The 13,758-nt window shown below is 42.3% G+C and overlaps 1 protein-coding gene across 1 annotated transcript in view; it reads right to left on the reverse strand.

Moving 5' to 3' along the window:
- Positions 1–9,969: 9,969 nt before the first annotated feature.
- The window catches only part of OPRD1 (opioid receptor delta 1), a 145,913-nt gene continuing 142,124 nt past the window's right edge, over positions 9,970–13,758 (reverse strand). Inside the window, exon 3 of the mRNA XM_069224113.1 lies at positions 9,970–11,310. Coding sequence (XP_069080214.1) covers positions 10,778–11,310 — 533 coding nt within the window. The 3' untranslated portion in view covers positions 9,970–10,777. The remainder of the gene's footprint in view (positions 11,311–13,758) is intronic.

Genomic DNA, 13,758 nt, shown 5'->3' on the forward strand with positions numbered 1-13,758 from the left:
GGTACTAACTTTTCTAACCTCTAGGAACTGTTTCTGAAAATTGCATGTGTCAACTTTTAAAACAGCTTATTGTCATTTACTCGAAAGCTGTACAACTTGCCAATTCTAACCAAAGTGGTATTGTTACATATGTGGAATACTTATTTATTCATGTGCTTACCTGCAACTTGAATCTTGTGGTTCTAGAAATAAATTAACAAAAGATATTTTTGATACATAAAAACCATTGGTCTCGAGTTAGTCATTGAGTGTGTGCTTCCCTTATTGTCTGTGTGTGTACAACAAATGCTTTGCACTACCCTCTGATAAGCCTAACTGCTTGACCACACTACCACAAAAGAGAGAATTAGTATTATCTACTTTAGCCTCCGTTAAGCCTCTGGGGAACCCCTAAGCTCTGTGCACACTATATCTCAGTTTGATATAGTATATACAGAGCCAGCATCCTACAGGGACTTGCTGCTTAAGGGAGGAAAGTGTATGCTCCCGAATGTAGTGGAAGAAACAATCCTCAAGTTAGCCTACAAAGGACATCCAGGTATTTCTGTTGTGAAACCCCTTGTGCGTATATATTTCTGGTGGCCTGGCATAGATAGAATGGTAGACAGGACTGTCAGGGAGTGTGAGTTATGTGCTGGAGGTGAAAAAAGGTTGAAGGTTTCCTTAGCACCGTTAAAGAGTGTGGAGTGGCTGGAACATCCCTGCCAAAAGGTAGCATTTGACATTTCTGGCCCTTTTAATTGCTTACCCAGGGATAGTAGATTTGCTTTGGTTCTTGTAGATTATCTCCAAATGGCCTAAAGTGAAGTTTGTTCCACAAACCACTAATAACAATGTGATCAGGTTTTTCTGAGAGGAGTTGGCTAGAGACGATTGCCCATCGGTGTAACCGATAATGGGGTACAGTTGACTTCAACAGAAATGAGGGACTTTCTAAAACATTGTAAGGTCAAACATATAACCACAGCATTATATAGCCCACATGAAAATGGTCAGGTAGAGAGATTCAAACGTGTTTTAAAGGGCTATGTCACAGAAGAACGTAATCAGGGTAATGATTGGAAGGATATTTTGAGGAAAAACTTGTGGATGTACAAAATAACACCCCATAGAACTACTGAGGTTAGTCCATTTAAATTACTGAAGGGGCGAGAGCCGGCTTCAGAAATGTGTCCATGTTGGCTAGAAAAAAATGGGGAACAGTGGAGGAGAAATGTGATGTAAAAAGATTGCTGAAATGGTGAAAAGGAAGCAAGATAAATCCAAAGAGTGGAATGATGCCAAATGAAACACTAAAGCACATGGAATTAAGGTTGGAGTTTGGGTAAGGACATTAAAACCAGGTTCTTTTAACAAAGAGTTTTTAAAATTTGGAATAGCCATGAAAGTAGTCAAGGTATTCACAAATTGTGTTGCTACCGAAGATGCTAGAGTGTGGAATGTAAAGAGAGTTGCCAAATGCAGGATGAAAGAAGGTTATGAGGAGACACAAAAGGTAAACAGCTAGGAACCAAAGGCATGAAACAATGACAATTTTATGGTGCGATTGGAATACAAGGAACAATTGTTGTTTATATTCTTATTCTATTGCTCTGTAACCAATGGTCCATTTCCCTTTGAGGTAGATGTGTTATATCTGTTCTCATGTTACTCAGCACTGTCTTCTGTACATATTCTGGCACATGCCTTGTTATGCTATGAGTGCTGTTCTACATTCCATTGAGGGGTGATTAGTGGAACGCAGGAAGCCAATCAGTTAAGCTGTGCATCCTGGATGAAGGTCACTGTGTTGTGCTGCTATAAATAAACCACTTTCGCCAATTCTTTGGAAATCGGAGTATCTTACACACCTTTATGACCTAATCCACTCCTGAAAAACCCTCACCTGCACAGTTGATGAGATTAAAATGAATAGGTCAAACGACTGTCATGAATACCGATGGCACGGGCTTGGGAAAGTACCCATTTCAGCAGTAGTTCTCGGTACTCAATCACCAGCACCCATTCCTCCCAATCAGAGGCTGACGACAAGACATCATCACAGTTAGGTCAACTGCACTCACTTTATTGAAAAAGACAATTTTATCCAATACAGAAATGTCAGAAAATTCTCCTGTCAAAGGCCGGAACAATAAATATTTAATCAAACACGAGAAATAGATGAAAGGACAGCTATTTAATAATGTTGGGAGAGAAAGCTGTTAATATACCGCACCTGTGTCTGGCCGGAATTCTCTGTAGTCCTTTTAGCTTTAGTTCTTCTGCTTGCACTGATCATTATCAACCGATCGTTATCTCCTGCGTTTTACTCTGGGCGAGTTCTTGTTTTCATTAAAAAATAAACTTGCTACTTAAGTGTTTCCAATCCAGAAAATATATTATTCATGTTAAAAGGATTCGCAGCACAGATGTCAGGAAAGCATTCAAAGTGTTCACTCTGCTCTTTAATTTCAAGGAAATTATGGTATTTGTAGAATGCGTACAGTCGTTGACGGCCATTTTAAGCCTAAACTCCACAGTGTTATCTTCCTTGTGTTAGTCGTCACGCCTTGACATCCATTTAAACCATTTATGCAATGCCAACCCTTGAAGATCAGAATTTTCAATTTGTCAGCCATCTTGTATTGTAATCAGTTGACCACCTGTGACCGATGTAGGGTTGATACGTCATTTTTTAGCACATTTTTAGATTTATTGTGGCAGCCACCTTTGATTTCACATGCTTCCCTGTGCTTCACTCGGTAGAAAAGCAAAATACTATCCTATATTTAAAAAACCTGCTGAATTCTCCTGCCATTGTTCCTTTGTTTAAAACCACAAGTACAACCATATATTCAATATAGACGCATTTGCCCTAAGGGTTTATTCACTTTCAGTTAAATGCAATAAATTCGGAATTGTTAATTTGTGAAACGCTCTCATATTGTGTTGAGTCAATTTAATATTTAATAGAATTGCAAAGTTCCAAACATTATATAGCTGTGATTTTTTTCTCAGGTGCACTCCTGAGTTGTACTTGATAATGATCACTAGCAGAGAGTTCTTGCAGACTATTTTCCTTCGAGGCAACCGTGGGTGTTCCCTTAGAAGGCTCATGTGCTTACTGGCTGCCTTCTTTACTCGAAATCCCTGTAATTGTCTCGTTCGTGTGCAACAACAGGTCCGTTCCTGCTGCACGGTCATCTTAGTTCATTTTAATGGAATGCACACTTGCAGAATCACCATTTCTAAAAGTAGATATTTTGCTGCTAGCAGAATAAACTGTTCTTTCAGCCCAAACATATTGCTGCATGACATGTATATTGAACTACACATGCGTTTCCTACCAGGAGACGCAAAATGGCAGGACAGATGTTAACAGAAACGTGAGTGTTTGTCGGAGAGGCTGCATTTGACCAACAGGAGAGTAAGAAAAGATGTAGTTATTACGTTTTTTTTTAAACGCTGTAGAGCTACAATCAAAATCAGGTGCCCAACCTAGGTTCAAGTGACAGAATATAATATCTTTTCTTATGGGCCCTACAAAATTGAAGGCATATGGATTCCAGGTTTTATTCACTGTATTAAAGATTGGAACGATTTATAGAATACATATATGTAAAGTAGCAAGTGCTTGCGAATTACGATAATTACAGTAATTGAATTATTTTACGTTTATATGATCCAAGGTTGATATTGTGCCTCTGAAATATCTCCGTGCTTTTCTGAGTTTGCTGAAGCAAGCCAGGTGGGTGCTTATCTAAAATTGCAATTCAAAATAAATGCATTTTTTGAGACAGTAGTGAAGGTTGTCTGTAGTCACTCACTGCAGAATATGCAATTATGAACGTCTGTGTGACTTTAGGGCCATATTTATACTTTCTTAGCGCCGCATTTGCGTCATTTTTTGACGCAAAAGCAGCGCAAACTTACAAAATACAATTGTATTTTGCAAGTTTGCGCCGCTTTTGCGTCAAAAAGCAGCGCAAATGCAGCGCTAAAAAAGTATAAATATCGGTCTAGGTGTTTCACATCTGATGTCAATAAAAGGTGACACATCCACTTCATCACAGTCCTCTATTGTTCGTAAAATCATTGCTACTCTGAAATCAAACTAAAGTCATGATTAGCCACAGTGTTTCCCCCTGTTGTTTTGTCACATAATGCTGCGCAGGCATCCTGCTTCAGGCTCCTGGAGAACAGCAGCTGGGTATCAAGATCGAGTTACAGACACATTATATAATTCTTGTGAGTTAATTTTAAAATGTTCCATCTTAGTAGAATGCCTGACAGAGCTGAGTATCCCCCATCATGACAAACAATTGGTGTAGCAATCACTCTACATCTGGAAGCCATCTCAGGATGATCAGCTGGTGTTGCCCATAATGTTTCATCTCAGGAGGCTAGGGGTAGTTCAACGATGAGAAGTTCAGGAAGATTGGTGGCCACTGATCTCCTGGTCAGATGGATCCAGCAGGTACAGAGGTAGAAAGAGCTTTACCTCGTATGAGATGTGTTAGCCAAAGAGTCAGTCAATGTACAAGCATGGACATCCACAGTTGTCCGCAAGGTCCAGATCTATGCCAGGGTTCCAGGTTACACATGTAGGATATGTGCAAACACTATTCATCTAAATGCAATTCACTTTTATAGGTGTTATCCTCAAAACCTGCATGGATCTTGCCTTCCTGAGCTCACTCGGAGCACCGACTGCATTAAGAGTTGCCTGGAGTTGTCTCTTTTTACTTGAGCAAATGGTATTCTGTACTTCCCCCTACCTGCCACTGTTATGCTTAACTATGAGCAGGGGCACAACAGTGATTCTCCGAGGCAAAATCGATTTTCAGACTGTCTTTACAATTTTTCCTAGCATTATCTATATATAACTAGAATACCCAGATAAATATATTGTTTTCAGTCATCCATTGTCCCTGAGATTAGCTCTGTAGGTACACTTTTGAACCCAGCGGCAGCACCTATTCTGCTTCCTCGCTGAATAACATCTGACTTCATAAACAGAACTGTCACCAAAAAATCCTAGGAACAATTTATATTTCCTAAGGGCATGATTGAGGGGAAGCTTTTCATTATACCTTCAGCTGTTCACTTCAGTGATGTAAACAAAATGGAGCACTCCCTCGGGCCTCTTTGGCATTTCAATAACTCCTTTATCATAAAGTCTAGATTTCTGCAGCATTTCTGTTGCTTTGTTATTTGCTAGCATACACAGCTGCACTGGATGGAAAGCAGGATTATTTGCTGCATCACCTTTCTAATAAGGCCGGGATCTAAAACCATCTTAGTCTAGTTGAGAGTTGATCTAAAGATGGTATTTTGACTATTACAAAGTGCCTTCTAATAACAATACCTTCCCTGAAAGATCAAATTGTTTGTGTCTTTAAGCGACTGTTGGACCAGCAACCAATTACTGTTCATATCCCTCAGTGATGATGACAAAGATTTTCTTCCTCAGTACCTTGTTAAGACCAGAGGAGTCCTGAGGGAGATTCTCCAATCGACTGCTTATCTCACTGAACAACTAGAAAAAATGTTGACTCCGCCCTTTCAACGCTTCCTGATCATCTTGATACACTGTTTCTCCTTTGGTGGCGCCATATTTAAACTTTGTTGTAAGAGGAAAGCAGCCAGACCACATATTCAGAAAATTCACATGATATAAAGAATAAATGGCATGGGAATCATCCTCAGTTTCATTAGTTATCCCAAAAATGTGACATTAGTCTGACCATCCAGGATTAAGGTTGGAAACCTGTTTTCCCCAATAGAAAATCTCGCTAACCACTAGAAAATCAACAAGAAAAAAAGCACAATTGAGCACATATTTAAGGTTGTTCATGGTTTTTGCCTAAACTTTGTAACTCTCTTCCTGGAACTGTTTCCCCAGTATGCATTCTACCATTTCAAACTCCTCTTGAATTTCCATTATGTCAGTTAACCTAGCAGTTTATTTGTCAAGTGAATGTGTTCTAATGACTTGTGCTTAAGTGCTTTTAGTGCACCCACTATGAACTATTACTCTCTGTTGCCCCACCCTTAACGTGTGTTCTGCCAGCTTATATACATCATGGTGCTTTTGACACTTGGGGGTCGATTACGAGTTTGGCAAATGGGAACACCCATCTGCTAAACTCCCGACGGGGTGGTTGCTGCCCTGCTGGTGACCTCCCTGCCAGCCGAATTATGACTTTCCCACTGGGCTGACCGGCGGAAACCAAGGTTGAGCCCGCGGCAATGCTGCCACACACAGTGCGTATTATGAGGGTGCTGACCAGTGCAGGGGTCACCCTGTGTCTCCCTGCACCTGTTCTATGTCAGCCTTTTCATGGCACTGGTACCACCATGAAAAGCCTGACGGGGAACAAGGTTGTAATCAGCAGAGCGGTGCTGACTTCAGCGCCCACCTGGCTGATTACAACCTGCACCCTCTGTCAGCCCATCGGGATCAAAGATCCTGGTGGGGACGGTGGTAGGTTGGCGGGTCTGCTCACCAACCTCATAATGTGGCAAGAGACCACCACAGCGGTCCGACCGCGAATGTCATAATAAGGTCCAAAGTCTAGTTGTGCCATTGTACCTCTTAGAATACATTATTTGCTTGTCCCATGCACCCAAACTCCCTGATCATTGTGTATACAGTCTGGTTTAGTGGAAGGGACCACTATGGTTTTCACAGTGGAAGGTGCTGAAGGCCTTTATGAAGTAGACGAGCGGCAGTAACTGATGTGAAATGGGAGCCCCAAGACACTCCGGATTGTAGTCAGTAAGGAAATCAGTTCAGGCATAAAGGTGCTCTTTACCTTCTTTGATGCCAGCACTTTGGTACCATATTGCACCTTACGCAGTATTTCTAGTGCCTGAACTGCAGCTCTTTAACTTGTTGAGCTTGGCATTGCCTTTGCTGTCTGCCACCGTGAATTCGGAGGTCACGAGGGGGAGGGTCAACTTCAGTTATTTTAGAACACCATTTGCTACACACATAGTTCATGTCTAGCCTCATGTTTGCTCAATTGGTCTTCCCTCTGCCTCTACCAGTGCTACAAGGTTTTCTCTACATACTTCAAATGTCGATAGAATACACTGGAATTCTGCTCTCATGGCACAGTCGCTTGCCTATTGCATGTGAATGATACTGTAGAATATACCAGCATCTTGGGTAATTCTCAACTACTTCAACTTCAAGAGAGCATCCTTTGCTGCTGTTCTTAGTACGTACCCTGTTATCACACCAGAGCTGAAATTAAGGCTTTGAAATGGCCTTAAATGCACCTTAGCATTTTGAAAACCTTTTCGCACAGTGACCTGAGGATTGCCTTTCTTTTAATCCTATAGCCTATGCGAGGTCACTGAAATCATTGTGGAGAGGAGAACCAATTTACGTGGCAGGGTAGACAAGATTATGCAGCAAGAAAAGGCAAATAATGTGGCGTAATGCTGCGCACTTTGTGACAGCATTACTTAATTTATTTGTTATTTTTACTCATGCTACAGTATAGGTGAAGGTGTCACCTCATTTGTACCAGGGCTTAGCAACACCTGTCGCTGCATTTTTAGTAACTTTCGATCTGTTTGTGGAATAAAAAAAAAATTGTTACAACCTGCAGGTTATGCAGCAGATGATGGATTATGTGTCAAATGTGTCAAATCCATAATTATGCAGAAAATGCTGTGGTCTCAAAATCGCATAATTCCACCGTCCCTGAGTATAGGTAGTGCTTCAGTTTAGCTCACTTTAGAGGCTATTTTTGTCCAGAACAAGAATCAAGGTTTAAAATATGACACAGAAATTCTAAAACATTTGCATAGCAACAATTTGTTCAAATTATGTTTTCTAGATTTAGAGCCTCAGAGGTATTCTGAAACTGGCGAATGACAGACGACCCCCTTCTATTTCTCACTGAAGCCTTTTTTTCACCCACTGGGCCTAGATCTGGCCTGATCACATGGGATGCGAAGCCTCCAGCTTTACTCTCAGAATTAAAAAACGTAACCCAGGATAATTATGCATGTCACATCACCTAGATAGTGACTTTCCTTTTCTGTATTGTGTAAATCGCATACCCCAAAAGCCCTAAACTACCAAAAAATGTGGACTGACTTGCATGTTTTTTTACTGAGGGTCAGCAGGGTGCTGGGCAAATATTCGAGTAGTCTATTCTGTGTAGACTCTCTTGGAGAGAGAGAACATCTTCCTTAAGCAGCTCTAGGTGGTCATTATTCTACTTGGAACTGGATTATCTCCCGGTTTTAGATGAGATGAAAGGGCTGCCCATCTCGTATGCGCCGAAATACTGGCTAAATCCAAATGAAGCATTGTTGCACTATGTAGTTTTCAGCATTTTGGACCCCGATCTGCAAGGGAAGACCCCATGGCTGGAATAGTAGTGACCCTGGAGCTGCTCCTCCTTTGGTAATGTCCAGAGGTGTTAACTATGCTGGCACAGTTTGTGATAAAGGAAACCTTGCTTTCCAGGATCTTTGTCGTGAGACTTCGACCTATGCTGAAGCACTATTTGAGAAACTGCTTAAGTGTGAAAGAGTCCATGGGCTTGGATTTCTGCCTAGACTCGGTTAATGACGTGTATTGAGAGTCACTGCTTGCTCGTCTGCCTGTGAGTGTTTTGCCTGCATGATCCAGGACGGACAAATGGTTGGTTTCTGATGGTATCAGTCTTCGTGATTAGCAGTAGAAGGATTCTCTAAAATATATGTATGTTTAGTTATACGTCATTTAAAGCCACTATTTATAAGCTATAACATTCAGACTGCCATAAAACAACTAAGGTCATTTTGAACGCATAGGCTCGTTTTGTTGTTTCTGTTTTGTCTGAATTTAAAAACTAATTTTTAAAATTCTGAGGCACTTCATTAGACTTGCATGCAAGGATGGTATTTCTTCCTAAGATATTGGCTTAGATTTTATGCACCTTGTGGTGTCGAATTGTTAAGTTGACTATTGTGTCCTAGAAGTTAAGTGCTTCTTTGTGAAGAGGAAACGGACAGCAGGCTTTATCTCATGGTGGAGGAAATGAAGGTCTGGGGGAAAGAATATGAAAATAACTGTGGGACCCACTGTAGTCTAATTCCTCTAGTCTGTGAGCTGCTGTATCTTGTCTTATATTTTGTTATAGGAGGGTGATGTGAAGACTGTAACAGACCCTTCGAAGTGTTGAATAATAGACACTCCTGCAGTGTCATCCAAACTTCGCAAGAGTTGAAATCCAGTTGGATTTGAATCTTCTAAAAACGTTTTATTCCTTTTGCATGGTTTCATTGACAAATCTAAGGTAAACGTAAGAAACACTGAGACTCTATCCTTAAATGGGGCATAATCAAGAGAAGCAAGTCTTTATGAAACAACCAATATGCTCCTAATGTTTTGAATCGTTCTGCAACAGTGCCTAGTTTTGTTGCATTACGGAGGTGAAAGGGCAGCTACCTTTACATATTTGGGTAAGGCAAGGGGTAAACAGAACCACAGCATATTACGACTAATGATACAATACAAGAGGTATTTGCAACTCCCGGGAAGGGAACAAGACCATCAAACATAAAGGCAGAACAGATCCTGGGAAGTCATTTCTGCTGAAGGACTAACACATCCACTTCCACTTCAAGCCTTGAGTCACAGTGGCTAACACTTGATGTCCGTAACTAAAACATCTTGTGAACCATGGTGGAAAGTGCGAGGAAATAAGTGGTGGGGATACCTTAATCTTCCATTTACACCTTGGAGTCACCAACATCTTGTGATGCAAAAATTGACAAAAATCCTGATTGTTTTGGTAAAAAGCCTGCCCCACTTCCTTCAATAATGGGCCTTCACTTCAGTGCAGCACTCTGAGGAGGAGAGGATTCTCCTTTGGTGGGAAACAGTGCCAGTGTTGAGTAGAGAGTCACAGTTCTAAGACCGGCAGGAACATCTCAGAAGCAGGCCACCTTATTTTATCTTCACTAACTTTTTATTTTCTTAAGTTGCTTGGTGCCAGAGACAGAATTGCGTTTTCCCAGTCTGGGACGTTGGGAGACCAGCATGTCTTATTGGTGGTCCTTAGCTTGCACTAATATTAATGCAGTTCTGTTGTGACAATGCAAAACAAGCTTGCAAATGTTGCTACTTTGCATTTCCTCAAAGAGCAACAATGGCAGAAGCAGTTCTACTAGTATGAAAAATAAGTCTCATGGGCCACTGAATTTTCTTTTGCTTGTCTCATGTTTCCATCATGCACACTTTGGAGGTAAAAGTCAACAGTCCCAGCAGTTCCGGCAGTTTGCCAGTAAGTTGTTTTTTTGGCACTCAAAATAAGGCCATTTTGTTTTATTACTTAAAAAATGAACCCTAAATGTATAACTTAAATTATTTAGATATATATTATTTATGTAAATCTACAGATTTTAAAAGCCTTAATTCTTCTAGCAACTTCGAGAGATACATCTCTCATTGGGCAACTCTGCTTTTAGACACGTCCTGTCTTTAAGTTATCCACTCTGGGGTGTAAAAGCTAGAACTGTGGGTGTTATGGACCCCAGTAGAACCCCCAGTCTTGAGGCACAGGGCTGCTTTTAGAGCTGGGTCACAGTTTAAAACTTGGTTGAATACTTGAGTACTCTGTTCTCTGTCCCATCAGTTCCGACGCATGTGGCAGCAGCTTGGATTCCTCCACTTTCCCTCCAGCCCCAGCTCCTTACGCTAGAATTCTGTGGTCGAGATTTGAGTCACTTCTGATTGCAGCTCTTCTCTCCTGCCGCGTGAGCCACGTCTGCGGTTCTCCATGTCTAGTCATACCGGCTTGTTCATAACCTCTGATGGGGCGCAGGTAGACACACGCTCCCGGGTGGCATTCTTGGCCCGTGTGAAGCTACTCTGCTCCATCCTGGCACGGAAGGGCAGGCAGAAGTCACGGAAGCAGCGTTTGAAGTTCTCATCCAGGAAGGCGTAGAGGACAGGATTGAGGCTGCTGTTGGTGTAGCCAAGGGCAATGCAGAAGTGCCAACTGGCAATCACGAAGGGGTTCTTCTTGTCGATGTCCACCATGGTCCAGACTATGACGAAGATGTGGATGGGTGTCCAGCAGATGATGAAGGCTGCTACTACAACCAAGACCATGCGGGTGATCCTTCTCATATTGCGGTCTTTCTCTTTGGAGCCAGAGAGCAGACGCACACTCCTCAGGCGGAGGATCATGAGACCGTAGCAGATGGTGATCACCAGGACAGGAACCAGGAAAGCAAATATAAAGACACAGATCTTGGTGACTGTGTCCCAGTAACCTTCGGGACCTGGGAACTGCAGGGTACAGTAAATGGTGCCAGCTGCAAGAGGAGAAACAATACACAGATGAGTATCAGTTTCTTAATAACATTATTTATATGCCTATTAAGCATCAACAGTGGGCTCACTATTTCTCAATGGAAAACTACTAAGGAGTCCTTTGGAGACTTGGAAAGGATGTTTTGGAATAACTGGTCTATTGTAGTGTTTGGCGATAGCTTTAGGCATCTCTGGAAAATGAGGCCCCAGTAATAACCTTTTCTATTTTGTCAATGGGTAAATATCCACCTTTAGTGAAAAGGGTATTCTAGTGATGGATATTTGGATGAGATATTACTCACAGTTTTTCAGTCGTATAATGGTAGGCACATTAATAAGTCAGAGGTAACCACTTTTCCCTTGTAAGCATAAATTATGATACCAGCGAATAATGAGCTCTCGCTAGTTCCTAGTATAGGATTCTTGTGATTTATGGTATCTTTTTATCTATCTGTGGAATAGAAAGATCCATGTGTTCGATGTACTCTCTTCCCTCTCTCTCTGTATTTCTCATTACTGTAAAAATATAAAAGCATTTTGTGAGATCTCTTTTATGGCTTAGGTATCAGCTGGGGAGGATTTCCCTATGGTGTTTGGAGAACAAACTAACTTAGTGATGAGCTCTCTCTAGTGGTTCAAAAAGAATAATATTGTATGAAAAAGGACATCTAGTGGCCACAATCGAAAGTGGTGAGGAGTTTTTATAGTGGCTGAAAAATAGCATCAATTTGTGATGCTGCCCTTAGCCACTACCAAATTGAGTGACTGTGTGGCTGTCCTAGGATAGTGGTGTAGGTAAAGATGAGCTGCTTATAGAATGTGACCAAGACATTAGTCTGCAATTAGATCAGAATGTAATGATGAACTCCTTCCAGAGATGGAATCAATCTTAATTAAGGCTTTATTTAGAGTTTGGTGGACTGGATTGGTGGAGGGTAATCAGTCAAAACAGGTAAGCTATCGCATCCACCATATGAAAAGAGCCATTGACTATAACGCACTTAAGAACCCTAAAATGGGATGTTTGTGAAGAAATATCCCATCTGCCGAACTTTATGTCAGGCCTTTGGTATAGTATATGGTAACATGGTATTTGTATAGCATGAATCTGTGGTTGATGTGCTTTCACTGCACTCTTCAATTGTCCAGTACATTATCAGAGGAGTGCATGCCTGAAGAGTGGCATAACTGGGAAGTATTTGAAATTGTGTATTTGGATTCCCCCACCCCTCCCCTCAAACAGTCCTACCCTGACCCCCTACTCCTGAACCCTAAAGACAATCCTACCCCGACCCTCCTAAAAACCAACCATCTCCGAACCCCCAGCCCCTAAAACTAAAACTACCCGGACCCCCACCCCTAAAAATGAAAATTACCCAACCCCCACCCCTAAAGCTACCGCGACCCCCCAACTCTGCCCCTAAAACGTAAACTATCCTGATCCCCCGCCACCCCTAAAAACTAAAACTACCCCGATCCCCACCTCGCCCCTAAAAACAAAAACTACCTTGACCCCCACCCTGCTGCTAAAAACTTAAATTATCCTAACCCCCCACCCTGCCCCTACAACTACCGTGACCTCCCACCCTGCCCCTAAAAACTAAAACTACCCCGACCCCCCACTCGGCCACAAAAACTTAAACTACTCCTACTCCCCACCCTGCCCCCAAAAACTAAAGCTACCCGGACCCCCCACCCCGCCACTAAAACTACCACAACCCCCCACCCCTGCCCCTAAAACCTAAAACTACCCCCACCCCTCCCCTTAAACGTAAACTACTCTGAGCCCCCGCCCCATAAAACTAAAATTACCCGATCCACCACCCCTGCCCCTAAAACTACTGTGACCACCCACCCCTAAAAACTAAAATTATCCCAACCCCCGCCCCTAAAAACTAAAACTACCCCACCCTCATGCCCGCCCCCAAAAACTAAAACTGCTCCAACTCCCCACCCCCGCCCCTAAAACTAAAACTACCCCGACCTGCACCCCGCCCCTAAAACAACCGTGACCTCCCAGCCCTGCCCCTAAAACTTAAACTACCGCGAATCCCACCCCAAAAAACTTAAACTACCCCAACCCCCACCCCACCCCTAAAAAACTAAAAGTACCCCGACCCCCCGCCCTGCCCCTAAAAAACAAAATTACCCCCAAACCTACCCCAGCCCCACTTACCTGACCGCGTCCTCTCCCGATCCTGAGTCTGTTTCCCTCTGCCTTAACCACGCATGTTCGTTGTTCAGGACATGCGTGGTTAAGGCCGAGAAAGACAGAGTCGTTGTTAACTAAATCATTGTTCCACCTTCGTGGACAACGCATCTCCTTGTTCAGCAGTCTTTGTTTAGGCTATTGCCTATTTCATAGTATATTACAGTGTGATGGACTCTCTGTAGAGTTGTATGCCAGAACAAGCAAAAATATCCCAGCCAAAATATCAACTAGCACAAGA

The sequence above is a fragment of the Pleurodeles waltl genome, chromosome 3_1 (genome assembly GCF_031143425.1).
Source record: "Pleurodeles waltl isolate 20211129_DDA chromosome 3_1, aPleWal1.hap1.20221129, whole genome shotgun sequence".
NCBI classification, from domain to species: Eukaryota; Metazoa; Chordata; class Amphibia; order Caudata; family Salamandridae; genus Pleurodeles; species Pleurodeles waltl.